The sequence below is a fragment of the Lissotriton vulgaris genome, chromosome 3_1, assembly GCF_964263255.1.
Source record: "Lissotriton vulgaris chromosome 3_1, aLisVul1.2, whole genome shotgun sequence".
Taxonomy (NCBI): Eukaryota; Metazoa; Chordata; class Amphibia; order Caudata; family Salamandridae; genus Lissotriton; species Lissotriton vulgaris.
The window spans coordinates 1,026,459,275-1,026,486,800 of NC_141689.1; the positions used below are offsets into that span (position 1 = coordinate 1,026,459,275).

At 47.6% G+C, this 27,526-nt stretch overlaps 1 protein-coding gene across 2 annotated transcripts in view; it reads right to left on the reverse strand.

The window, feature by feature from the left end:
* LOC147727331 (uncharacterized) overlaps positions 1–27,526 on the reverse strand; it is a 1,245,320-nt gene that overhangs the window by 536,056 nt on the left and 681,738 nt on the right. For both annotated transcript variants that reach the window (XM_086961416.1, XM_086961415.1), the window contains 2 exons: positions 25,858–25,893; positions 23,890–23,925 (listed from right to left, as the gene is read on the reverse strand). In XM_086961416.1, coding sequence (XP_086817542.1) covers positions 23,890–23,925; positions 25,858–25,893 — 72 coding nt within the window. The remainder of the gene's footprint in view (positions 1–23,889; positions 23,926–25,857; positions 25,894–27,526) is intronic.

Consider the following 27,526-nt stretch of genomic DNA (forward strand, 5'->3'; position numbering starts at 1 on the left):
ACAACCCTGTTGTACTGGAAGTCCCAATCGCAGGGTCAACAAGGCGATTCAGGAGCTGGACATTCGATAGGGCACTCTTATCTGATCAGGAGTATGCCAAGCACATGAAGGGCTGGATCGCGGAATTTCTAAATATTAACATGGGGTAGTGCTCCCCTAGGGATGCCTTGGGTTGCATTCAAGGCATCATTAAGAGGGGAGACCTTGCAGTACAGTGTGGGCAAACAAAAAAGGGAGGCAGAAAGGTTAAAAGCACATTTTTTCAGAGACTCTGGGGCCTAGAGACCGAGTTAATCAGTAGTATGGTCTTGGGAGGCAATATCTCTAACACTGAATTTAATCGCCATTCCAAAATCATTCCTTGACAACTTCAACACAGGAAAGACTGCGGGGAAGTATTTGGCAAAAAGACAGGAGTGCCACGAGAATACTGAGAGTATGGGCCGATACTTAGCTGTCAGGACTAGACAATAGGTTGCTATGGGGTACATAAGGCAGGTAAAGAATATGCAGGGGGTAATGGTCTCAGAACTGAGATAAGGAAACCTTCAGGGAAGTCTATGAAAATCTCTACAAACTAGGTGATCCGAACAAGTGGAGCACCCACACACCCAAACTGTTATTCAAAATTGGACTTCCAATCAAGCAGAAATCCAAGTACTAGGTGATCCCAACAAGTGGAGCACCCACACACTCATTCAAAACCAAGCACACTCTTACAGTCTTGCTTCAGTGCTTCCAGCTGCTTTCCCTGAGGCGTCCTCTCAGTCTCCCCGTTGCTGGCAAGTGAAGGGAAACCTGAGCGTATATATCCATACTAATATTATAAAGAGAGAGCCCAAACCTTTGAGGTGGGTAATCTCAGTAACCACAGCATCAATCACAACACCCAATACAGCATTGGAAAGGGCAGTTGCAGCAGAAGGACATAGGCTATGCAGACGGCCACCATATATATATACATTTTTTGCAGAGTTTCATATAGCGCAAACTTTACCCGAACTGAATAAGGTATCAGAGCGCTTTACATAGCACCAGTTACTTTACATGAGGACACACATTCATTTTTTTAGGCACGGGGAGGTTAAGTGATTTGCCCAGAAACACAGGATGTTTGGCGTCGTTACCAAGACTCCAACACAGATCCCCAGGTCCGAAGTCGAGCGCCTTAGCCGTTAGGCCAACTCCTCTATACATTTAAAAGGTAAAAGAACCGTGCCAGCAAAGTAGTCCCTTGTGGGCGCGATTGCGTTGTGCTGTGGGCGTGGGCTGTAGGCGTGACTAACGCTGGGGGCGTGTGGTACGGCCATCACATCGTGGGCGTGTGCTGGGGGCGTGACAAACGCTGAGGGAGTGACAAATGCTGGGGGCGTGTGTCCGCCCTTCATGCCATGTGAGTCGTACATACAAGCGCTAATTACGTTGTTGCGCAGGATCAAGGGGCACGCTGGAGGCGTGACACGCTGGGGGCGTGAGAAACGCTGGCGGCATGTGTCCGGCCTTCATGCCATGTGAACGCAATTGCCCCGCATCAAGGGGCACGCTGGGGGCGTGAGAAACGCTGGAGGCGTGTGCTACGTTCCGCCCTTCATGCCATGTGGGTCGTACATTATTCAGAAGATCGTCTGCTGTGGCCGTGTGCTGGGGGCGTGACAAACGCGTTCACCTGGAGGCCTGGTAAGTAACTTTACTGCAGCCTCTCCTGCGCGCTGTTACTAAACTCTCTCATTCACCGAAATTACACGCGCCTGCTACCATCAACCAGGGCTCTAGCCGGGCTCAGGCGGCGGATCAGTACCCTAATTACATGCGCCTGATAGCATCAACCAGGGCTGCAGCTGGGCCTCAAGCGGGGGAACACGCGCCTGCTAACATCAAACAGGCCTGCATCTGGGCCTCAAGCGGGGGAACAAGCAAATGAGCGTGTCTGCGGGGACAATTACTGCAGCCTCTCCTACTCGCTGTCACTCAACTCTCTCATTAAACGGATTTACCCGTGGCTGATATCTCTCTCATTCACCAACATTACACACGCCTCGTAACATCAACCAGGGCTGTAGCCGGGCTCAGGCGGTGGATCAGTACACCAATTACACGCGCCAGCTAACCAGGGCTGCAGCTGGGCCTTCTCCGTCCCTATTCTAATGAAACAAAAAATGTTGTCTACCACGAGATTTTAAAATAAATTGCCCTTGCCAAATACACACATTACACACATTCTATTTCATACCTGGACAACGTCGAGACGGGCTGCTAGTACTATAGTAAAGTGGTTAAATATTGTAGTAACAAGGGTTAAATGGAGCCATCCGGTGTGTTTCCTGTGTCCCTCTTGTATGTGCCTGGCAGCCTGAGGGTGGGCGTGTCCCTGTGTGCCTGCGCTCATTGGCCTGTTGGAGAAGCTAAAAAGTGGCCCGTTCCTGCGCCTGCACATGTTAATACTTGCGGGACGATATGCCTCTAAACTCTGTTTTAAACATTACATGCGGTATTACAGGGGGTGGCCACAGCCCGCGTATGCCAGTTCTACTGTCAGTTTATAGTTAGCACATTTGCCGCGTACAGATACTTGGTGGAAAAGCCCGCATGTGTGCCGGCGAGTAGTGTCTCAATGATGCGCCTGCACAATTGCTTAAAATAGGAAGCTCTTTTCAGGGATCTAGTTGAGCCCCGCTGATGTAGCTGCACATGCGCAGTGAGGTGTAAGCTGCAAGCAAGCGATCACTCCAATATGTGAAAAAGATGGCACTCTCATGCCTCTTATTGCTATGAGAGAAATGGTACTGCTCGGTGGCATGACCAAGTAAAAAGGAAAAACAGTTCAGAAGTTCTCATGCATAGGTGTGCTGCACCCTGTCCCATCGTTGTTCAATTTTGAACCCTTATTGGCCATACTGCTTTGGCCTATGGATCAATCTGATGAGGGGATTCTTTCTATAAGTAGTCTAAAGCATGTTCACTCCCTCCTGGAATGATTCTTCCATCCGCCACTATTTCCTGAAGGCCCTATCAATATTTAGCCCAGGAAGTGATGGAGTGTTCATAACTCCAAGATGGAAATATTTTTGTGGTCACGTGAACCTGCATCCTTCATTGTTTCTTACTAGAAGAGTAGGAGGGCGCGGACTCACAGACTGTCATTGGTATATAGCTGTATGGTTCACTTTGCAAGTTGCAGCCATGGGATTTCATCATTGAGGCCTTTCTCCCAGCTGCGAACTCTGTACACCCAATGTTGTTCTCGGAGATGTAACTGTCTGGGGCATACGTGGGCATACGCGGGCTGTCGCCACCCCCTGTAATACCGCATGTAATGTTTAGAACATAATTTAGAGGCATATCGTCCCGCAAGTATTAACACCCGCAGGCGCAGAACCGGGCCACTTTTTAGCTTCTCCACAAACAGGCCAATGAGCGCAGGCACACAGGGACATGCCCACCCTCAGGCTGCCACACACATACGAGTGGGACCCAGGAAACACAACGGATGGCTCCATTTAGCCCTCGTTACTATACCAATTAGCCACTTTACTATAGTATATATACGCCCGAGTTTCCCTTCACTTGCCATCGACGGGGAGACCGAGAGGATGCCTCAGGAAAAGCGGCTGGAAGCACTGAAGCAAGACAGTAAGAGTGTGTATGGTTTTGAATGAGTGTGTGGGTGCTCCACTTGTTGGGATCACCTAGTACTTGGATTTCTGCTTGATTGGAAGTCCAATTCTGAATAACAGTTTGGGTGTGTGGGTGATCTTCTTGTTCGGATCACCTAGGACTTGGATTTCTGCCTTATTGGGAGTCCAATCTTGAATAACAGTTTGAGTTGGGATCTAGACCTATTTACCAGATGTGACATTGTGTATTTCTCATTTCCAGAAAGTCAAAGTAGGTCCTTCCACCTCTGCCCTCCCATGGAGCAAGTAGGTTAGACTTTAGGGTAAGGAATGGCACCTTACCAGCTTTTCTTTTATACTCACACTTTGGTGTGTGTGTTTGTTTTGTTCTTTTTGTTACCTTTTCTACAGTCACTTGCTTGAGTACTACACCAAGAGGGGGGATTGTGAATTACAGCCCACTCGCACACTAGAGGCAGGTTCATACATTCTGACACCAGGTATGAGAAGGTGGACCTTTAGGTAGTAACCTCCCCTTTGGTCCTAAAGAATGCCAAGTACCCTTCGGGGACACATAAGCAGGAACATGTCGGCCCTATATAATACGTTGAAGGGAGAATAACGTTCCACATCACTGATTACTTCTTTTAATCACCATACTGGAATAAACATAATATATGGACAAGGGTAATGAGTTTGTATCACTTTTCACTCCCCCATGGCCATCACTTAGATTTAGAAGTGCATCCCTGTCTCCAGGTGTATGCCCGCCCTCTATCAAACCAAGTTTTTAGAGGGCGAGGACAGACGATGATGAAGCATGACACCGGGCGGTGTGTGAGGCCAGTACATAACTTTTTATGAGAGGCCCCCAATGGCAGCGCATCTCTCCCTAACTCTGTAGATACCTATAGGAATACATTCTAGGGGCAGCCCACTTTTGTGGATACATTATCTATGGATTAACATGGAGGCTAATGGCCTTGGCACACATTTTATCAAGGTAATACAGGCTATGTATATTAAAACTACTGCCTGAGTGTGAGTAATGGGAGAAGAGTCTGAACCGTTTATAGTCGAAAGAGGAATAAGGCAGGGGTGTCCCTCCTCCCATGTGCTGTTCAATTTATATCTAGATTTACTCCTTTGATATCTGGAAGACTCTAAAGATATTATCCGTGTAAGTCTGCAGGGTTGGGACACTAAGATATTGGCATATGCTGATGATGTGGCCGTAATCACTACCGATCCTTATAAAGCGATACAGGCGGTTGAAAATATAGCCAATAATTTTGGGATCCAATCTGGTTTCTTACTGAATAGGACTAAGACTCAGATCCTGATAAAAAGGTTTACCCCCGCTTCGACAGCAGAATTGTAAATGAAGCAGTTTATCTCGGAATAACCATTACAGCAAAGGTTGAGGCAATAGTGGATTTAAATCTGTCCCCTATAATGGGGAGAATCAGGAAGGACTTTTGCCGCTGGGACAATTTGAGACTCTTGATAATGGGGAGGTGCAATTTAGTAAAAATGATGTTTTTGCCAAGGTTACATTATATTTTTATAACTATACCTCTCGCAATACATATTGACTAGGTTTATCTGATCCTACTGGAAAACAAGGAGGGCTAATGCATTCTTATGTCTACCCAGGAATAGAGGGGATTGGGGGCTTCCTAACTTTAATCTATACTATCTGGCAGCAGCCTTGCAGAACTATAGTTTTCTCTTCAGTAATAAGGTAATGGAAGGGCCCAACCCTAGCTATGTTCCATCAATACAGGAGATCTTGATAGGTGCTAGGGCTGAAGGTTGCCTCGTGAAATTCAACAAAGCTAGTTACTTTAAAAAAAACAGAGTTTAAGACTTTAATCACAGCATTCCAGAATTGGGCAGGGAATCCGGAATAGGCTTGGGGTAGGCAGATTTAGCAGGTATACCCCCTTCCTCAGGAACGATCAGGTACCTAGGGCCCTGCAAGATGACTGTCTGGCAAGGTGGAAAAAGGCTGGCTTGGACAGGGTAGGGGATCTTTTGGCGGGAGATCATATTGCGCTCTTCGAGATAGTCAGGGAAAGTTTCAACATTGGCACCCGAGATTTTTACAAATTTTTGGAATTAAGGGATTTTTTATACAAGAAAGCAGGAGGAGCGGCAGGTTTTTTATGGTTTCTTCTAATGGAACTATTTATAAAGGACGAGAGCCCCTCAATCTCACAGATACATAGCTGAATGTTGGAGGAGGCCCCGGATGATCTGGATAAACACAGCCTGAAGTGTCAGGTAAGGCTAGGGCTCTCAGATTCCTTTTTTTCTGGATCATTAGCAATAGGGGGGCTCAATATTATGCTCTGCTAGCTTACAGTCACAACATTTTAAAACCCTGTTTGATTTGTATATAACACTTTCAAAAATTGCTAAATGGGGGGGAGGGTGCTTTAGGTGCAGTGAGGAAGGAGCGGATTTGGTCCACATATTTTCCACATGCCCTTGCCTCGAATTAACAGCTAGGAAAATAATTGGTTTTCTATGAGACATATTGAAGGCGGACATTCCACTATCTTCCCAGATTATGTTATTAGGAATTGACGAGCAAGTCGGGAGGAATTGGAAGGAGCAAATTTTTAAAGCTATGTCAGTATACAGGCTGTGTGTTGCTTCTGCCTCGCTGGATCCGCTACCAACAACTCTCCAGCAATGGAAAGGACGTTCCAGCATGTTTACAAGCTAGAGATAGCACTTTATGATTGAAGAGACAGGAACGGAAAGATTAAGGGGAATAGGATCTAGGGCCACTTTCAGCCTAGATCTCCCAGCAGAACTGAATCAGTTATGTTTTTAGGGGCCATATGTATCAAGCCGTTTTTGAATCGCAAAGGCCGAAATTCGCAGAATTTCGGCCTTTGCGGCTCGCAAATGGCCGTTTTGCACATTTTGGAATGTATGAAACATTCCCAAAATAAGGAATTGCAAACTTGTGCGATTCCTTATTTTTCCATAGCATTTAGGGAATCGCAAATTTCCTTAAATGCTATGTATGTAGCAATTTTAGCTTGCGAATTTGGTTTAAGAATTCGCAAATTACCACCAACTTTCAGTTGATGGTAACTTGCGAATTCTTCCAGAAATGCAGAAATTGGCATTTTTAAAGGTGGCATATGATGCACACACATGCCCATAGGGCATGTATGTGCGCCATATGCACACACATGTTATTTTCAGGGGTGCAGCAGGGTGCCTTTGAGACACCCCTGCACCCCTGCAATAATTCTCAAATTGCGATTAGCAAATTGCGAATTCACAATTTGAGAATTATTTTGCATTCATTCCTATGGGCCTCCTGGCCCATAGGAATGCATTGGAAATTATTCCTTAATTGCGAATTCGCAAAATGCGAATTCGCAAATAAGGAAGCTTAAGGAATCGCAAATAAAAAGCGATTTTGTTCATACATACCATTTTGCATTTCCTAAATAGCGATTCCTTAAAATTCGCTATTTAGGAAATGCAAAATAGTTTGATGATACATATGGCCCAAGATCTCTTGTTTGAGACTCCTTTTATAAAATGAAACTGCCTACCCCTCCGTATGCTATTTAGGATTTTGTGATCCTCCTATAGCAGATGTCTTCTATAGGATTATGATTTATTATGGCTGTATTTTTATGATCAATCTGGCTAATATCATATCCACTATTTGTAGTGTACTTATGCTTAAGATAAAGTTTTTCTAATTGCTGTAAAAAAACAGAAAAACCTTTTAAGTGATTTGATCAGGTGAAAGCAGGTGCCGGCCACAGATAGCGCCTGCTGGCGGAAGGACAGGGCTGAATCAAATCTGACCCCCAGGTTTCTGGCAGTTGTTACTGTGTGTGTGGGGGGGTGTTTGGGGTAGGCGGTATCAGGGGCCACCATAGACTGGCGCTCAAATCATTCCTTTCTCCAACGGAATGATTTCATTTTTTTCTGAATTGCATCTCTGGTGGTTGGTTTTTATCCAGTGAAAACAGCTGCGAGACATTGACAGGTTTTCCTCAGCCAACGTGGTATCTTTTTCTAGGACCAGGACCCGCTGTGTATCGTACGCATATAAAATGGTCTCAAAGGTGAAGTACGAAATAAAGCTGATCAGTGGGGCCATATAGGCATTAAAACGTACTGGACTTAGGATAGACCCTTGTGGGAACCCAGAGAGCAAAGGCTTTACTGCTGACTGGTAATGTCCAAAAGTAATGTCTTGCCTTTGGTTTTGAAGGAACGATTTTAACTAAGCCAGGGCAAGGTGGGAGATACCATAGGATGTGAGGTGGTCAAGGAGAATGTCATAATAGACCGTATCAAAAGCAGCTGATAGGTCCAATGGGACAGACACATGGCTCTTTCCCTGGTCGAGAGCGGCTTTAGAATGCTGTGTCCTAAAGCCAGATTGATTTGTGTGTAGGATATTTTCTCCTTTCAGGTAGGTCATAAGTTGTGAAATAACCAATTTTTTGGGATCTTGCTTAGGCAGGGTAGAAGAGAGATGGGACGGAGGTTAGTGAGGGTGGTGGGGTTGGCGAGCTATTTCTTTTGCAGGATTTGACTGCCGCACGTTTTCACTGAATGGGAAATTCCGCTGAGGATAAGAAGCATTTATTATGTTATTGATGACTGGATTGACAGTGTCTATCAGGGCATGTAAAATCAGGGGGGAACAGGGGTCAAAAGGTGACCCAGATTTAACAGCCAGGGTTGCCTGACAGCTTTGATCTGGACTGATGTTTTGGAAAACTTGAAGTGACGGCCTGTTTCTGTCAGAGACAATCTTGGTGTGTGTGTGAGGGGTACAGGGGGACGGGGGACGTCTTTTTGCAGCAACTGGACCTTTTGCTTAAAAAAAGTCCCCTTTACGGTCCAAGAGAGCTCGTGAGGGAGGAATCTCTTGTTTGAGTGACGTGGGCAGGCCCGGACTGGCAATTCCGGGCACAGGGCAATCCCCCGGGAGGCTGGATGGGGTGGGGGCTGGTTTTTACATTGGGGGTCGATTTTCTCTGACCTCCGCTGCGGAGTCAGACTCAGACAGACTGCCTACTCCTTCGTGTCTTGGAGAAAAAAAAAGCACAACTGAAGTGGTGCAAGTGCACACCACCACCCGGACCTGGTGCAGCAGCAGCCGCCAGGTAAATTTAATAATCAGGACTCAGAGGAGGCAGCGCAGCACGCCGTGACTGCCTGGCATGAGAGAGACAGAGAGGCTGGAGCCGAGGCACTGTTGCAGCCATAATTTTATTATTTCGGCCCCCTGGCCTGGGCCCTCTCTACTGCCCGCAGCAGGTGAGTTTGTCTGTCCACCCTGTCGGCAATCATCTCATGGCCAGTGGGCACTGGGCGGGCGTCGCTGCCGGGACGGGATTATTAAACAAAGCAAAAGGTATAGGCCTGGCCAGGTTCTAATCTGACTGCGCACTGTGGATTTTATTGTGAGCCGGGCAGAGCGAGGTCAGGTGGCTTGGGTTCAGGCCTGCTTGAGTTGCGCACCGTCGCGGAAATAAATCAAACATTTTGATCAAGATGATTGTCACTGTCAGGGACCGTGACAATCATCATGATTACAATTTATGATTTGGTGCGAGCAGCGCAATTGCATGGTGCAGGTGGTGGCAATAAAACAAGGGCTCTGCTTATCTGCTTTAATTTTTTGTTATGTACTGTTCTTGTTTATTTCTTTTGTCTAAAAATTTCAATAAAATCATTTTGAACTTAAAAAAAAAACAAGGGCTCTGCACTGGCTGTGGTAAGACATGTTCAGGCATTTCAACTGAAACCTTTTTTATTTGTTAAAAGCTGAAACACTTTAAAGAAGAGGGGTGGCCTAATCACCTACATTTAATATGTGCAATGCTTGTGAAATTGACGAGTCTCGTGTGTCATGTGAGGTGCGGGAGCCTGCTGGTGGTCAACATGAAAATCGAAATCGGGTCTTTTTCGATGCATTTTTATTGCAAGGGCCTCATTTACACCATCCACTTTACAGGCACATTGGGTCCAACCAGTTTCTATAATTGTGCAATGAACGTCGCAGCACGTGTAGCCATGGGTTGTAACACATCTAATTTGACAGTTTCCTCGACATTTTCTTGATAAACCACATGATCTCACTAGAATCGAAGTTACACAGTCGCAGTAATGTAAAAGTAAAAAAAAAAAAAAGAAGACTTTTCGTACAATGAGAAACTAAAAAATCAGGCTTGCACAAAAAGGTGAGTTTTTTCTTGCTGGGCTGGAGAAAGTCCCCTGCATGGCTCCGGAGAACGCACAACCCTGTCTTGAAGTCCCATAGGGAGCTGTAATATTTGTGTCCCTCGCCTCAGCTTATGCAATGATAATGCAGGGGCACTAAGGGCTATCCATGATTTGGAGTGAGAGTAGACCCAGAGCGGGGCTTTGTAGTTAAGAGGGCACACCAAGTGCACCTCACTTTCCTAATAGAGTGTCTACTGGCATCTCCCGGGCTGTACAGTGTTGGCAGAAAAGTGATTACAGACACGGCCCCTGGAATTATGAAATTAACCCTTGATTCCTAGGGTCTCCTTAAAAAGTTCACATAATACTCGAGTAATAAAAATTTAAAAGTGATGGCTGAGTAGGCGGGGTCAGGCAGACCACGATAGCGATGCTGATAACTTAATACACGTGTTCGTGTTCCACTTATTCTACAGCCCAACTATATGTGCTCCTCAGCTCCGCTAAACAGGCTTGGGCTGTCAGCGCCAGGCAGCGTGGCAGCTGTGCACCAACACAACAGTGTGCCCCGATGAGCCTTCTCAAGTGTCTGCCTGTTGTATAGTAAGGTTTTTGCACAGTATGTGTGTGCATCTCATTTTTTTTTTTTTTAACATCATTTTTATTGCAGCACCAATATAAGTGTACAGACAATATAATCAGCAATATACGCGTATCATGTACAAGATTAGTATATACCAGTCCTTCTGCATCCGGGAGGTCCACCCTTTCCTTTGGTGGGGGTGACCTTATCCATGGTTGCTTCCCGTATCGCCTTACAACGTCTGACAGTAGCATTAGGCTAATATCGCTGGGTTGCTTTTGTGGTTTTCACCCCTCCCCCTCCCCCTCCCCCAATTTCGGTACCCCAACATCCCGCCAAATCCAGCTTCCTACCCACCCTCCCCCGTGGTCGCTCTGCTTCGAATCAACAGTGTAGAAGTGTCTGGTGCGTTGCAGGAGGAAACAGATATTCGCTAAGGTGTGTTCTCCTGTGTAGTGACAGGGCCTGCCCCATCCAGCTCACCCTCGCCCTCCAGCTCCTCAGCATCCATATCACGGAGCGCCTGCACCATCATTTCCCATGCAGTTGCTCTCTCCAGAGCCTTCTCGTCATTCATCCTCCCGGCCACCTGGTACCTCAGAGTACTTTCACATGCGGCCCATCTCAGGCATTCCCCATACCATCTTTTATATGTGGGCCCCACTCTGGACTTCCAGTTCCTCGTGATCTCCCGCTTGGCCAGAATAAGTCCCAGATCTATAAATTTACTAGTAGTCTTGTTCCTAGGCGTGTGAGGGAACCAATGTAGGATGCCAACCGCTTTAGTATACTGGATATCTCTATCTGTCGCGCTATTAAGGGCCCGCCCAACTTCCTGCCAGTAGTCTCCCAGAGAGGGGCAATCCCATAGCATATGACCCAGGTCCGCCCGACTGTATTACATCTGGGGCAAGCAGCGTTGTCTACCCCAAAATACTGTTGGATTTTCCCCGGTGTGAGGTATGCCCTGTGAATGATATAGAAGTGGATTAATTGAAACCTGGCGTTCCTCGAGCTCTTCCGCGCACGCCTTAGTAACTGGCCCCAGGTCGTGTCAGGTATCTCCACTTGGAGGTCCAGCTCCCACTTGGCCTTCAGGGTCGACAAAGGCTGCAAAGCCTCCCGCTGCATCCTAGAGTACAAGCACGTGACAGCCTTAAAGGTCCCCGCTGCCATCATCGTGTACTGGCAGGCCATAGAGGTGCCCGGCTCCTGCAACCCTTCACCCCAATGGGCTTGCATAGCGCCCGTGACTGCTGCATGCAACAAGTAGTCGCCCCTCGGGAGGTCAAAACGCTCCGGCAAGTCCTTAAACGGCAGCAACACCCCATCCTCATAGAGATCACCCAGCATTTGTATTCCCGCCTCCTCCCATCCTAGTAAGCGCGACCAGTCTCCTCCATGCGGGAGGGCGGTGACCATCCCCAACGGGATTTCAGGGGCATACATAAGGCGGACTCCCGCCCGCTTACGGGCCCGGTCCCAACAAAGCCGGAACGTCTGCTCCTCGACCGTCAGGTCTCCCACCCGGAGCTTCTGGTGCAGCGTGATGTACGCCAGAATGTGCCGCGGGGTGCCTTCTACTCTCGCGTCCTCAGGGCCTCTATACACCCTCGCTACCTCCTGAGTAAAAATCTGCAGCTGCGCAGCCAGGTAATACCCTTCAAAATCCGGCACCGCCATACCTCCTTCATCCTTGGGGCGCAGCAGAGTGTCGAGCGCTATGCGCCTCCTTCCCGTGCCCCACAAGAACGCTATGACCAGAGACCTCAGGCGTTTAAAGACTGAGCTCGGGACCCACACCGGGAGTGTCCTAAAATAGTACAAAAGCCTGGGCAGGGCCACCATTTTAAGCAGGGAGATCCTACCAGCCAGGGACAACGGCAGGGTCGACCAGAAGTCCATGGACCCCCGCAGGGCATTAATACAGCGGGTGATGTTACCGTCCAGCAAGTCAGCCGGGGTATGATAAACATAGACCCCCAGATAATGCAGACAGCGCGGCTCCCACCGGAGTTCTTGCGCGGTGAGTGGGCACGGTTCTCCCGACCTCAGGGGGAACAGGCAGGATTTAGGCCAGTTGACCCTCAGGCCCGACAGCCGGCCGAACCGCCCCAGTAGCCGCCGTGCCCCCTCGAGCTCGGGGCCCGCATCGGCTAGAAATATCAGCAGGTCATCTGCGTACAGGGAGATGAAGTGCGGCCTGCCCCTAAATGATAAACCTGCATAGTGGCGGCCTAACCTGGCCTCCGCAGCGAAGGGTTCCATCGCCAAAGCGAACAGGAGCGGGGATAGGGAGCAACCTTGTCTAGTGCCACGCCTGACCGGGTATTGCCTCGAGATCAGAGTACCCACTCGAACTCTTGCTACCGCATCAGTGTACAGGACCTTGGTCCAGTTTATGTATCCGTCCCCCAGTCCGAAGCGTCGCATCACCTCATACAGGTATCCCCACTCAAGGCTGTCAAATGCCTTCTCTATGTCAATGGAAAGGACAAATGGGGAAACGGCGTCCGGCCAGTCCGCACCCATCAGTCTCGTAAGCCTGCGGATATTGTGAGTGGTGTTGCGTGTCGGAATAAAACCACACTGGTCTTTATGAACAAGGCCCGTCATGTGCACCAGCAGTCTGTTGGCAAGAATTTTACTCAGGATCTTGTAGTCCGTCGTCAACATGGACAACGGACGGTACGAGGACAAAGCCGCACCTTCTCTGCCCGGTTTTAAGAGCGGGATCATGAGGGCCTCACTCATGGAGCCCGGGAGCCGACCCTTCGTTTGTGCTTCATTGTACACCTCGCGCAGCCGAGGAGCAAGGTACTGTAGATATTTACTGTAGAATTCGATCGGGAGCCCGTCAAGTCCCGGGGTCTTATTTCTGGCCATTTGCTTTACTGCACACCCTATCTCTCCAAGAGTGATGGGTCGACCCAGCTCTTCTGCCTCTGAGTCCTCCACCTGTGGCAGTTGCAAGCCGTCTAAGAACTCTCCTAGCTCATCCGCCCCTCCTGTTTCACCACTCTCATATAGCCCTTCGTAATAAGTGCGAAACTTATTCAGGATCCCGGGTTGAGTATGGCAGGGCTCCTCCCCTGTCTCCTGGATCCCCATGATCGGCATGCCCCTCCGGACTGGGTTAGCGAGCCATGCCAGCATAGACCCCGCCTTATCTCCCTCCGCATGCGCCCTCGTCATGTACGCCTTGTGGTCAAAGCTGCGCAGCCGCTCCAGCTCTACTGCCAGCCCCGCTAAGCCCCTCCTGCAACTCAGGGTGATTCGGGCGTTTCTTCTCCAGTTCCCTCAGCCGCGTTTCAGCCCTATCCAAGTCGTCCAGCAAAGTCTTGCGAGCCCCAGCCGTGTGCCCAATACAGTGCCCCCGCACCACCACCTTAAACGCATCCCACTCTACCGCCCTCGTGGATGCCGAGCCACTGTTCTCTTCAAAGTAACTCTCAATGCGTTCTCCCAAAGCCTCCCTGAACAACAAGTCATCTAGGGTGTCGGGTTGCAGGCGCCATGTTGGCACGCAGTTAGCAGCCACCATCCAGTCCAGAGATATCAACAATGGGTTGTGGTCCGATAACGTCCTGGCCAAGTATTCCGCCCCACCCACCGCAGGGAGCACACATGGTGAACAAAGAAACGCATCTAGCCTTACGTGCAGATCATGTAGGTGCGAGTGAAAAGAGTAATCCCTAGTAGTGGGGTGCAACGCCCTCCATGCATCCGTGAGGGCCCAGCTCTCCTGCCATTCCAACCTACGCTTGGCGACTCTATATACTGGGGACGCGCGCAGTGGGGGATGGGACCTATCTAGTAACACATCCTCAACCGAGTTGAAATCCCCCCCCCAAGAGGACCGGCCCTGCTAAATACCCCGCCAGTTTGCCCGAGATAGTAGACAGAAATGCGGGCAGATTTACATTAGGGGCATACACATTGCAGAGAGATATCACCCTGCCTCTCAGCCTCCCTTCCACCGCCACATACCTGCCCTCCGGGTCCACCAATGTTTTTGTCACCTGGAAGGGGACCCCCGCCCGTATCCAAATCAGTGTCCCCCTTGCAAAAGCTGGGAATGTCGTGTAAACCAGCTGCCCCCTCCAGCGCCTCTGCAGAGCAGCCCCTTCCTGCTTATTAAGATGTGTTTCTTGCAGGAACGCTATATGAACCCCTCTACGCTTGAGGTATGCCTGAACCTTATGCCTGCGCGTCATGGACTGCATACCCCGCACATTCCAGGTCACACATTTCAATGCCCCAGTACTAGCCATCCCCCCCCATACAACCGGACCAGACAATAAAAAACAATGTCCTCATACGTTCCGTGACCACGGGCCTACCCACCCACCCTCTCCAAACGGGAAGCCAAACCCCTCCAACAACAACTGTCCCCCGAGCAACCCCAACCGCTCGCAACTCCCACCCCCCCAGGACAGGCCCCCCCGCAACTGGAAGTACCCCCATCCAAACTAACACTCCCAACCACCCCTCAAAGAAAGGCAGTAATGGTCGCAGTCTCCACTGCGATGACCTTAGGGGCCAGTAAGGCGTGACTCGATGCGATAGATCCTCAAAGCAAATCAACCCCGCGCACTCCACCCCACAATCCCCACATTACAGCACCCCAAAACCTCAAGTAGTAGCGTGCCACTGCCACGGGCCCAGTGCCCCAGTGTCCAACCAACGAGTTCACTCCACCAGTTCAGTTCAACACGCCTCGAGTATCTCCCCCGAAGTCTGCGGCGTCACAATAGGGCCCCGGGCTCCACCAAATTCCGATAGTCCCGTCTCCGAGCCCGTGCCCGGGTCCTCTGATTCCGTGCCCTTCCCGGACTGACTTCTGGTGGTCCTGGATAAGTCCGCTACTGCCTGTAGCGCCGCCTGCCTCTCCGCCTCCGTCTGCGACACCGAAGGTTTGCCGGTCCTCCTGCGGTTCCTCCTGATCCGTTGGGATTTCCTGACCGGTTGCGCCACCTTAGCCTCCTCCTCCCTGGCCTTAGCACCGTCCGTTCCCGCTTTATAAGTGTCCCACCAGGCCCAAGCGTCCGCAGAGGATGTGAAGAAAAGCGATTGTTCATCCACCACCACTCTCAGCTTGGCGGGGAACAACAGGGAGTACTTGATGCCTTCCACGCGGAGCTCCCGCTTGAGGGACAGAAAGTTCGCCCTAAGCCGCTGCGTCTCAAACGTATAATCCGGGAACATAGTGACCCTGCTGTTGTCCACTTGAAAGGGCCCTGCCTCTCTCGCCCTTTGCAGAAGCCAGTCCCTGTCCCGGTAATGGAGCAATTTGAACACCACTGGGCGAGGAGGGAGGCCCAAGGCCAGCGGGCGCGCCGGAACCCTATGCGCCCGTTCCAGGGAGAAGAAGGGGGACAGTCCCTCCGGTGCCACCTCCGTCCGCAACCAGTTATCAAGGTAGCCCACCATATCGTCACCTTCGATTTTTTCCGGCAGGCCCACTAGGCGTACGTTGTTGCGCCTATTCCGGTTTTCCGCATCTTCGGCCCTCCGTTCCAGCACCTTCAAGCGGTCCATCACCTCCGTCATCTGGGCCTTCACCGCTGCTTGGCCCGGGGCTAATTCCTTAACCGTGATCTCCACGGATTTCACTCTGTCCTTAAGTTTATCATGGTCGGCCTTCAGGAGGCCCAAGCCCGTCGCCACCTGAGCTATATCCTGTTGTAGAGCGTCCTTTGTGGTGGCGATGGCCTCTAGGATACGGTCTTGCATCCGCTGTAATGCCGATTGGTCTCGCTCCGCTCCCTCCGCAGCCTCCGTATCGGTCGCACCATCTCCCTTCCCTTTCGGCTTCCCCATCTGGGCCGGCCCGAGCGGTGGCCTCCAATTCTGTCCCTGGTCTTTCTCCGCACGTCACCGGGCTTCGCCCTCCGGCAGGGTCCCTGCAGCTGCAGCGGGAGCCCGACCCTTCGTGCCTGGGTCGCTGCTCAGGTCCCCGGATCCAAGGTCGTCTCTAAAGAGCAGGGTCTCCGATCGACCGCCAGCCCGGACGGCGCCAGTCGTGCTCAGAGGCCCGGGGCCATCGTCACTGGGTCACAGCCACACTGTCGCCGCCACTACCAGGGGGGCGGCTCCCAACCACCGCCCGGGGTGCGCCCAAGGTCCACTCCCGCACCCAGGGAGAGGCGCGATGCAACCGCTAACACCTCCGATTTGTTGGGGAGCAGTTCTTAGTGGGGCTCCGGGCCGGCGACTCCGCCGTCGCCGAGTCTCATGCCACCGCCGCCATTTTAGGTCTAAGACTTCGCACCTAAGTTCCAACTTTCAAAGTCGAAGAACTGGCTTGGAATGGCCCGGTGTCGTCTTCCGTGAGCACCGGACCCTCCGCTGTACCTTCCAGTACCGGATGATATCGATTACATCGGGGTCCGATCAGATTTTCAGGATATTTTCCGGGATCGGGCACGGAGCTCCGAGCTCACGCTGCCTACCTCCTCGGCATCCAAGCCACGCCCCCGATGTGTGTGCATCTCATGTGCGGTTTGTGTATGCATGTTGTGCAATATAGGTGTCTGCCTGTCGTGCAGTAAAGTTGTGTGCAAATTGTGCACTGTAGGTGTGTGCATGTCATGTATGGTAGGTGTGTGCATCTTGTGCACTATAGTAGGCTGACCAGAATTTTAAAGACAAAAACCGGGACATTTCACAAAAATAGAAGAAGGACTACAGTTTTACTTCAAGTGAGGGCACAGAATGACAGCGCTCCTCAGCAGAGAATTACAGAACAGGCAGAAAGAACATACATACAACACAATTTTTAAACCCAGAAGCTTGCCTGCTTATTAAATTGCTTTCTTGAAACAACTGCTAACTATCCCTGCTTTGTAAAACATAAAAAAAGCACCTCCCACATTTTTCAGTCGACCCTCTCTAAAAACCGGGACAGGAACTAAATTTCCAGAAATCTGCCAGGACAGCAGGTGAAAAACCGGGACCGTCCGGGCAAAACCGGGAAGCCTGGTCACCCTAACTATAGGTGTGTGCATGTCGTACATTATAGGTATGTGAATGTCATCCACTGTAAGTATGAGCATGGTATGTATGGTAGGTGATTACATGTCATGTATGGTTGGTGTCTGCATGTTGTGCACTATATGAGTGTGCATGTTGTGCACTATAGGTGTGCATGTTGTGCACTGTAGGTATGTGCACGTCATGAACTGTAGGTGTGTTCACGTCGTGCACTGTAGATATGTACATTTCGTCCAATATAGGTATGTGCAGCTTGTGCACTATAAGTGTGTATGTGTCATCTACTGTAGGTGTGTGCACATCGTGCGGTGGAGTGCAAATCGTGGACTACTGGTTTGTGTATGTCATGAACAAGTGGCATCTGGATGTTGATCTATAGTAAGATTTTTATCGGCAGATATCTGACTGATCAGAATCCCCAATAGGTAGAATTGCTATGAGCACCGTGGTAACGTGAACCCACACCTGACTCGTGATGACGATTTGGGGCACACTTTGGTGAGACCTCAAAGCACGCATATGATGTTTGCTTTGTAACGCTTGCTCGAGTCACAGCACAGATGTGACCCACGCAAAGCAATTTAGGTAGTGCAAACAGAAAGTTTTACACAGTGGCAGCAAATGGGTGGAAATGTGAACAATATCAAATTTGGTAATCTGAACACGAAAGAAAGACAAATACCTTGTGCAGACTTGGTCACTGCAAATTCTAATAGTGCAAAAGAATTTTCTCCAAAAACAAGCACACATACTGACAATAAGGTGTGGAGCAAGGCCCGTGCCAGCGGAGCTAGAACTCTTCGTCCCAGTGGAAATAGATAGCTATGCTCAGAAAAGTGTGACAATGAATAGTGATGCACTATCCATACACTGACAAAAGTAGTTGCACTCACAGCGCATTAAAGAATATGGGTAACCTGGTGCTCTTTAAGGTCCCCATCTACTATTTACTGTGCTTTGAAAGTTGATACAATTGAATATGTAATGAAAAATGTGCTGTAAAAGTCACCATTTTGGTCTGTCTTTTTCAAAAAAATTCCCCCAAACCCCCCTACTAGTGGTCGGGCTCGCTCGCTGCACTTGCTCGATACGCGCTGGATGGGGGCTGGTCTGGGAAAATATGCCAGGGCTGCTTTTAGTTCCCAGTACGACCCTGGACGTGGGGTTTAAAAAAGAGCTCACAATCTTAAAGATAGTTTTCTGATTAGAATTAGCCCATCCAAACATTTTGATAAAATAGGATTTCTTGGCGATTCTGATGTTATGATGGGAATTTTTAAGGGCGGCCATGAACTTAGTTTGTTCTGTCTGATTGTATTTTAGTCACCATCTACCTTCCAATTTCCTGCAGTGGCTGGGCATTTCTTTCAAGTTTTGGGTATACCATGGGGCCCAGGGTTTCTTTAATAAGCGGTTCTTTTCAGGACCGGGGAAAGCAAAGCGATCCTTCAGGGTGGTTATCCATAGTGTGAATCGTTTGTTGTCTTCAGTTGGGTCCCCCAATAGTCTAGGTTTGCATACTGAGGCTACTAGATTAAAGTCAGGATGGGCTGCCAAATCCTTCCAACTAGGGTTTGGCTTTCGTTGGTGGATATGTGGCCTTTGTGTTTTGTCCTGTGCCCACAACTAATTTCCAAATGTATATGCTTAAGATCAGACCAGGTGAGGCTCACTGTGTCCTTAACGATGAAGGTCATAAGGTTTGAGCTAATACCATCAAAAGTATGACCAGCGCTGTGGGTAGAAGTCAGTATGTGCTCTTCTAGGCCAAGCATGGCCATGGTTTCTCGGAACGGTGTTGCCCTGGGATCACTTTGGCCATCTAGGTGAGCATTAAAGTCTCCTAGTAGGGTGAAAATGGCAAATCTGAGAGCGAGTGCACTCACAATATCTCCTATGCTTTCTAGAAAGATATTAATGGGACCTGGTGGGGGATGGACCAAGGCTCTTGAGAAGGCAAAAGAGTCCTCTAGTTGGAAACAGAAGCCTATACTCTCTGCTCCTCTGAGGTCGGATATTTCAAATACTGAGCATTTCAGTGAGCTGCAGTAAATAATTGCCAGTCCTCCTCCCCGCTGTTCGGGTCATTCATGTCTGTGAATAAGGTAGTCAGGGGAGGGCACAACGATATCTGGATTGCACCAGGATTCAAGTCAGATTTCTGTCATGAAAAGGAAATCTAAATTGTCACTTAGAATAAAATCATAGATGTGTTGGGCACTTACCCTTCAAGGCCTTATCTTTATCATTCTGGGCTACAGCTTTCGATTCTGGGGGTCGCATACTTACCTTAGGAACTTGCTTGAATTAGGCCTTTTCAATTTTTGTGACAGTGAGGAATTGGTACTGCCACTCAAGAGGTTTTCCTATACCCAGCGAAGGAGAAGCAGAGATTGATCAGCTTCAATGCATGCTTTGTCCAAACTTGGGCAGCCATAAAGTGTCAGTACGGCTAGCTTATGCCCCAGTTCAGCTGGCAAGAGGGGTGCACGCTTCTTCACTTGGCACAGTCTTCCACCACCTACAGAAGAATTTCTAAGCCAACAGTTAAGGCATCTGCATTAGTGGAATCCAATATCATGCACTGAGATTTTCTTCATTGACATTGTCTTCCTGTTGGCTGGCTGGTCAGTTACAATTCTGTTGTAAAGGTCTATTGTCTATGTTTCAATAGCCACTCAATCAATCTAGTTGATAGAAAAGTAATTCCCTGAATCTATTCAGAGTTTACTCTGAAATTCTCTTTCTCTTTAGTATATTATTTAATTTCTTTTACTTCAACATGAATGTCATTATTTTGCTTGTTCAGTTTCTTAACAATTTGCTCACATGTTGTATACTTTTAATCACACTGCTTAATTTTCCATGGAGACAAACCTCCTATACCCACTCTGCCCACTTTTTTCATAATGCTGGAATGTACCCCTTTTTGCATGGTGACAACCACCCCCCGACATTTTGCTCTAAATGCTGATGGAGGTGAGTGATAGTGCACTGGTGTCTGCTGCCCAGATCCCAGTGCCTGTGTTTGCTCCTAAAACTGTTATGTTCGACTTGGTAGTCCCAAATTGGCAAAATGTTTCTCTCTTATAAGTACCTAGCCCCAAGGGTTCCCAGGGCATTGGTGCTAATGGGCCTCCCAGGGCTGCAGCATGGTTTTGTGCCACCCTGGAATGACAGCAGGCTTGCCATTGCAGATTGCAGGAGTAGTCCAGATGTTGACATATAAGTGCAAGCCTGTATGTTCCTAAAGTGGTGCTCCCCATTGGAAACTACTAAATGTGTTAGTGGTCCACAGGATAACATGGGCTGCCAACTAGCAACTTTGGAGATTGGCAGCTCCATTATGGTACCACTAAAATATATCATGTTTAGTACCAAATAACGTCCATTCTCACCCTTGAGAATTTTGGTTCCTGGGCGACATGGAATACACCGAGGTGGCCCCTTAGAGATAAGCCCCTGGTTGCAAAAAAAGCTTTACTGTGCTCTGGCTGACCATCCCACACTTTCCCATGCCTGCTGCTGCCAAGGCAGGATTTTGACCTCCTGCCAGGCAGTGAGATCACTCCCAGGTGTCACAAACAGAGGCTGGGTAGGAAGGCGGTCTAACCACCCTCCTCCCCAGCAAGCTAGTGATTCAGCACATCAGAACAGTGAGCTTCAGAGGCTGTACCATCTCTGATATGCACCTGGGATGTCCCCCTGAGGAGGAAACAGTTCTCCCCTTCCCCAGATGTGCTTGCACCCGGGCAAGGTGAGAAATTAGCAATGCAGGATGTGTACACCCAGAGGAAGGAACCGCTAGGGTGGGCAGTATGGGCTGTACACTGAAAATGGCATTCTGCCATCTATAGAAGGGCAGAAATAGTGGGCTCTGGGTAGAAAATGTGACCTACACCACCGGATGTGGTCACCTCAAGAGCGGACTAGGTGCAGAGACTTGCTGGCTATTGGCTACTAGCTCTCACACTGCGAACGCCTCTAAATCTAGGATTTAAGGGACCATCCTGACACCAGAACCTCAGATTTGAACAACTTTCTACAATGAAGGACCAAAAGGATACCTTTGAAGCACCAAAAGGACTTTGCGCACCAGTGCAAAGCAAAAGAGATATACTTGGCCTCTGAGGCAACAGACTTGGAACTGAGTAAACAACTCTCGTCTTCGGCTAAAACTCAATACACCAGAAGAGATTGAACCTTGTGGAATCCAAAAGCACTCTCAGTCTCCCCTGAACTAGTGATACTAGTCCTCTGCAAACTGCAGGGAAAAACACTCATGAGATCCAAAGAATCGCTGGCCATCGGGCCTACCAAGGGATGATCCAAATCCAGGTGGTCTAGTGTATTCTGGGAATTTTAGTCTCACCTGCCCAAATGTTTAAGGGCACTACGTTATTCCCCTGAACCCAGTGAAGTTCCAGAAGCTTCTCACTGTGCTTACCACTGCCAAGGCTTGTTGATCACTAATCCGGAAACTGACCCCCACACTTGTCACTTCTTCTACAGAGAACACAGTGCCACCATGATATGACATCGACAGCTGTGTACCTCTTGTGTTTTTGAATTTCGTTTCTTGCATCACTGTGGTAGCGGTAAAAACAGCACCACCTGGCTGCTGTAGGCGCCGAGGACAGCCAGAAAATTTGTGCACTCTGACTCCACGGGATAGTTAAATTGATCTGACTGTTATGGCCTGTTCCTGGGGCCCCCATGACCTTAACCTTATAAGGGTTCGAAGTACCTCAGCCTGCAAGTAACCTATTTTCACCAGTGGATTTTTGCCATTGAACACAATGTTTGTTTTTCTATGTATTTTACTGCACTGATTTAATATTGCTTTAAAAACATGAAACTACAGGTATATGTATCCTATTTCATTTGTTTTGGTGTCTAAATTATGATACAAATACACTCTATTTCTATAAATTGGAGTCAGATTTATCTTGAGTCATGTAAATTGTTTATTGTCCATTTTGGAACTTTGAAATGCTTAAGTTCCTTTAGTTAAGCCTGACTGCACTTTGCCCCTCTACCAGGACTGAGGTAAGGATTTATTAGTGTGAATCCAAGGACCATCTTTGGGGTATTGTGATAATATTACATGGTAAGGCTACCCAGCCATATCACATAATATTCCACTTTCCCACACATAACCACACCTGTTCATTCTCTTTACAGTTTCTCAGCATCATTTAACCAAGCCCACTGCCTCCAAAGGTTGTGTGCTGCTCTCCTTTTTAGGTTTTGCTTGAGACATAGCATGCACTGTCACTTGTAAGACATATTGTTAGCTTACAGTCGGCTTAGATCCCACCTATTATGTACCATTGCTTAGCTTCATCATCACTCGCATTTCCTTGATTCTATTTGGTAAGTGTGTGCTGGCTTATTTTTTCTCTTCATATTTGTGTCCCTCCCCTGGAGCATGGCCCAAATACTTGAGTTTCTTCACTGTTCACACTTTTTTAAGAAACTTTTTTTCTTTTAGTTGAAACACTTCATAGGAGTGTATGGGATGGAAGGCAGTCTCCCTCATGTGCTTCTACCCCAACCCTGCTCTGTGTTGTTGCTTGATCCCGCCCATCCTCCATCCCAATCCGTCCCGTTGCTTGCCCCTTCCCAGCTTATTCTGCATTGTTGCTTACCCGATCCTGAATTAATGCTAGTCCCTTCCATGCCATCCTGGGTTGTTGCTTGCTCCTTCCCGCACCATACCACATTGTTGCTTGTCCCATTGGCCAGCGATTACCACGTCATGGCACTTTATTTAATTCCTGGTGGAAGTGTGGGGTGGAAGGCACCTACAACTTCCAAGTTGAACGCCCTCCCTCTCTCCGAGATGCCTCCCACCCCATCCACCACCAGCAAAAAAAGTGTTGCCATGCAATATGGCTAAAACATTGAAGAAACCAACAGACCACATAGGTGAGACCTATTGGCTTTGTCAAAGCTGGTTGTGTCTGACTGTAACGGCTTGCAGTGACACTAATGGCAAATATTACGAAGCTGTTTCCAACTAAATGACACTTGGCAAGCCCAACATCGGATCCAGGTTCCTGGGGAAAACCAAATACTTTTGCAATGCCCTGGGGAATTGATGAAAAACTTCCCACTGCCTTTCTAACTGCGAATAAATCTGTAGCCACGTTTTTTTTTTTACTACTTACCCACCTTTTGCTTTATTTTACTGACACATTGTTATGGAGGTAAATCTGCTTTTCCAACTCTGTGTTCCACTTTCATAATGGTACACTTTACTTCCCCTAATGGCTGCTCTGCTTTAGTCAGCGGAACCCACTGATTGTAGAATTGGGAGTCACTGGAGTCATGAAAACACTCAACAAAACTGAGAGTTAGTTTCGGTTGCAGTTAATGCAAATGTGTGTCAGTCTGCAACATTGTAAGATCAGATTATTTTAGGCACATACGGTTCAGGAAACAAATGTATGTTGGTGCGCTACTTACCATTACTAGGACTCCTACACCTCCCTCGGGGCGACGCTGAAAAAATATAAACAGAAACACATTTCAGTTTGCTAATTCAAAAATACCTGAGGTTTTCAACAGAGATAGTTCACTGCAAGTTTCAAACCACCAAAGTTGACCTGAAAACTTGCCTTGAAGTGCTCAGTGCTGAATTAAAAGTTTGTTTTGAATAATTTCACACTGGCATTGCGGCAGAGGCATTGGGTTTGGAGCTGGGGGATTGACAAAGTTGTGAAGAAAATGTTGTTCACTTCAAAGCTGAAATCATGAAATGTAGGCCCGATGAAGGGCACAAAAAGCTTTCTCGATAGTTCCTTTTCGATACTATGAGCGGGGGACCAATAATGGTCACAGTTTTACCGTTGTCCATTGCTTATGACACAGTATCCTGAGCTGTGGATTTTGCTGGCACAGACAGTCTAACAAAGCATTCCTCTGTGGATGATCCTTCTTTTGGGAATTTGCTCCTGACATTAACAGGGAGATGGGCAATAATTCTCGCCAGCACAAATGTAGTTGCATTTACCCTGCACCCAGTGTTCAGAAGGGGATGCTCCCGTCACATATTCTGAGGATACTTAAATATCTGTACAAGTGAATATGACAGGTGAGTCCTCGTCATATTCCCTCCCACTCTGTCCTTTTGAAAAGTAATTACTACCATGTTATGTGCTGATGTGACCCCCAACTATGACACCGAATCACTTAACAGCCTTGCCATGGTACAGACCTGGAGGAAGGTAAATGCTTGAAAAAGCTCTTATCCCTACCCCCATCAGCAATGGTGCAAGCCATAAGAACAGAGCTACGGACAACTGCCTGGGGGGTCCAGGTACAATGTACAGCAATTAGATTTTGGAATCGCCTCGAAAATGATCAAAAAGTCGCCAAATGGTGTCGAAATGAGATTCAACACAGTGACCTAAAATGGGCAAAAATGTGTAGGAAGAGAATATTACAGGCCTGCGAAAATATAAATGTGGATATATCTGGTGCTTCGCTAACAATCGAGTGCTCTAAACAAGAGCTAAGAACTAAAGGACAAGTGGTCACTAGAAGCACGGACAGGGAATATCTTGGTAAAAAAAGATCGGTGGAGTTCATGATGAATGCATGGGCAAAGGAAACATGGTTCCCCTACTTGGACCTATTGCCTAACCCGTGGTTTAGACAAGAGATCCTAAGGTTACGTATTGGAATGAACCCATGGATATCAAATAAAGAACTCAAAACCAAAATGTTGGACCCAAATGGGCACTGTAAATGCAGGTTGGGCACAAAAGGGGACACCTTACACCTTTTGTTAGACTGTATAAATATTTTAGAACAACGTAAATTTTGGCTGCGGCCATTATTCGTAAAATATGACATAAGGAATAGGAGTCAAGCACTACTTACGGAACTTCCAAGCATTGATATTGTAATTGCACTAGGGAAATTTATAAAGGTTGTACAGAGTTTTTTAATAAGTCAGAAATAGATTTTAAGGTTTTAAATTGATTTGTGTCTAGAGATAACCGGTTTTATGAATTTTATAATGACAAAATTGTTGGGGTAATTGATAATATGTGTGCCCAGCTTTAAATGTCATATGTCTGGAAGAAGGCCATTCACACCTTTCCTTTAAAGGAATGAGAGCTCAATGAGAATTTTGTATGTATTACTGTTGATGGACATTGTCTCTTTTTTAAAATTATTTTTAATGAAAGTAAGTACTGTGTATTGGTTTAAAGATTACGATCTAAATAAACTAACCCTTTGAACTTCAACTTGAACTTGGAACCCACTGACTGTAGAATTGGGAGTCACTGGAGTCATGAAAACAAAACTGAGAGTTAGTTTCGGTTGCAGTTAAGGCAAAAGTGTGTCAGTCTGCAACATTGTAAGATCAGATTATTTTAGGCACATACAGTTCAGGAAACAAATGTATGTTGGTGCGCTACTTACCTTTCTTAGGACTCCTACACCTCCCTCGGGGCGACCCTGAAAAAATATAAACAGAAACACATTTCAGTTTGCTAATTCAAAAATACCTGAGGTTTTCAACAGAGATAGTTCACTGCAAGTTTCAAACCACCAAAGTTTACCTGAAAACTTGCCTTGAAGTGCTCAGTGCTGAATTAAAAGTTTGTTTTGAATATTTTCACATTGGCATTGCGGCAGAGGCATTGGGTTTGGAGCTGGGGGATTGACAAAGTTGTGAAGAAAATGTTGTTCACTTCAAAGCTGAAATCATAAAATGTAGGCCCGATGAAGGGCACAAAAAGCTTTCTCGATAGTTCCTTTTCGATACTATGAGCGGGGGACCAATAATGGTCACAGTTTTACCGTTGCCCATTGCTTATGACACAGTATCCTGAGCTGTGGATTTTGCTGGCACAGACAGTCTAAAAAAGCATTCCTCTGTGGATGATCCTTCTTTTGGGAATTTGCTCCTGACATTATCAGGGAGATGGGCAATAATTCTCGCCAGCACAAATGTAGTTGCATTTACCCTGCACCCAGTGTTCAGAAGGGGATGCTCCCGTCACATATTCTGAGGATACTTAAATATCTGTACAAGTGAATATGACAGCTGAGTCCTCGTCATATTCCCTCCCACTCTGTCCTTTTGAAAAGTAATTACTACCATGTTATGTGTTATGTTATGTTAATTTCGATTTATATAGCGCCAAATCACCGACAGGTCTCTTAGTGCTTGCTTTGGGAACCGGTCCTGGCTTTCCCTGCGAGTTAACCCCTACTGGCATCCCCAAGGTGAAGACCAGGCATCCCAAAGCAGTGGGGCCGTAGTGGAGATTAAGCAAGCTATTGCCCAGAGTTGCAGAGTGTGAACCCATGATTCGAGTAGGCACCGAGGCGAGAATTATCGAGTCTGTGGACATTTTGAGCTCAAGACCCTGCCGCGTCGGGAATTGAACCCTGGTCCCGGGTCTGACCTCTGCATCAGGGACTGCCTCCTCTAACCAGTGAGCCACACTTCTCCACGTGCTGATGTGACCCCCAACTATGACACCGAATCACTTAACAGCCTTGCCATGGTACAGCCCATATACAAAAGCTTCTGCCGGTGGTAGTATTTTGAGTAATTAACGCCATGAACAATCAACAAAACTGTGAGTTAATTTCTGTTTCTGTTCATCACCGATGTGTGTCTATCTGTCATTTTAAGAGTAAAACCATTCTAGTCTCAGTTTTTGTAACGCTTTCGTGTTGGTAACAATAGAGATATACCTAGCTCTGCTTTCCAACTTACTATAAGCACTGGATCACTTTTAATTTATCATAAAAGCTCAAAAACACATTTCCAGTTTGCTAATTAAAATGTACCTGAGACTTCCATCAGGGCCTGACTATTCACTCACCGCCACTTTAGCTTCTAAGCCAACCATCACCATCACAAATGCCTTTCTGGTCTAATGATAAAGGAAACATTTATGCCATTGTAATTGCGAGAGTATGCGAGTTCAATGTATAAAGGGTTTATTAGGCACCAGGAATGAGGAATGCTGCCCCTAATTTTGTTTACCTATTTTATTGATCTGAACAAATGAAACCCCTCATTACTGACATCAGAGTCTTAATTTTCTGAAGTTCAGCTGTACTCATTTAGAAT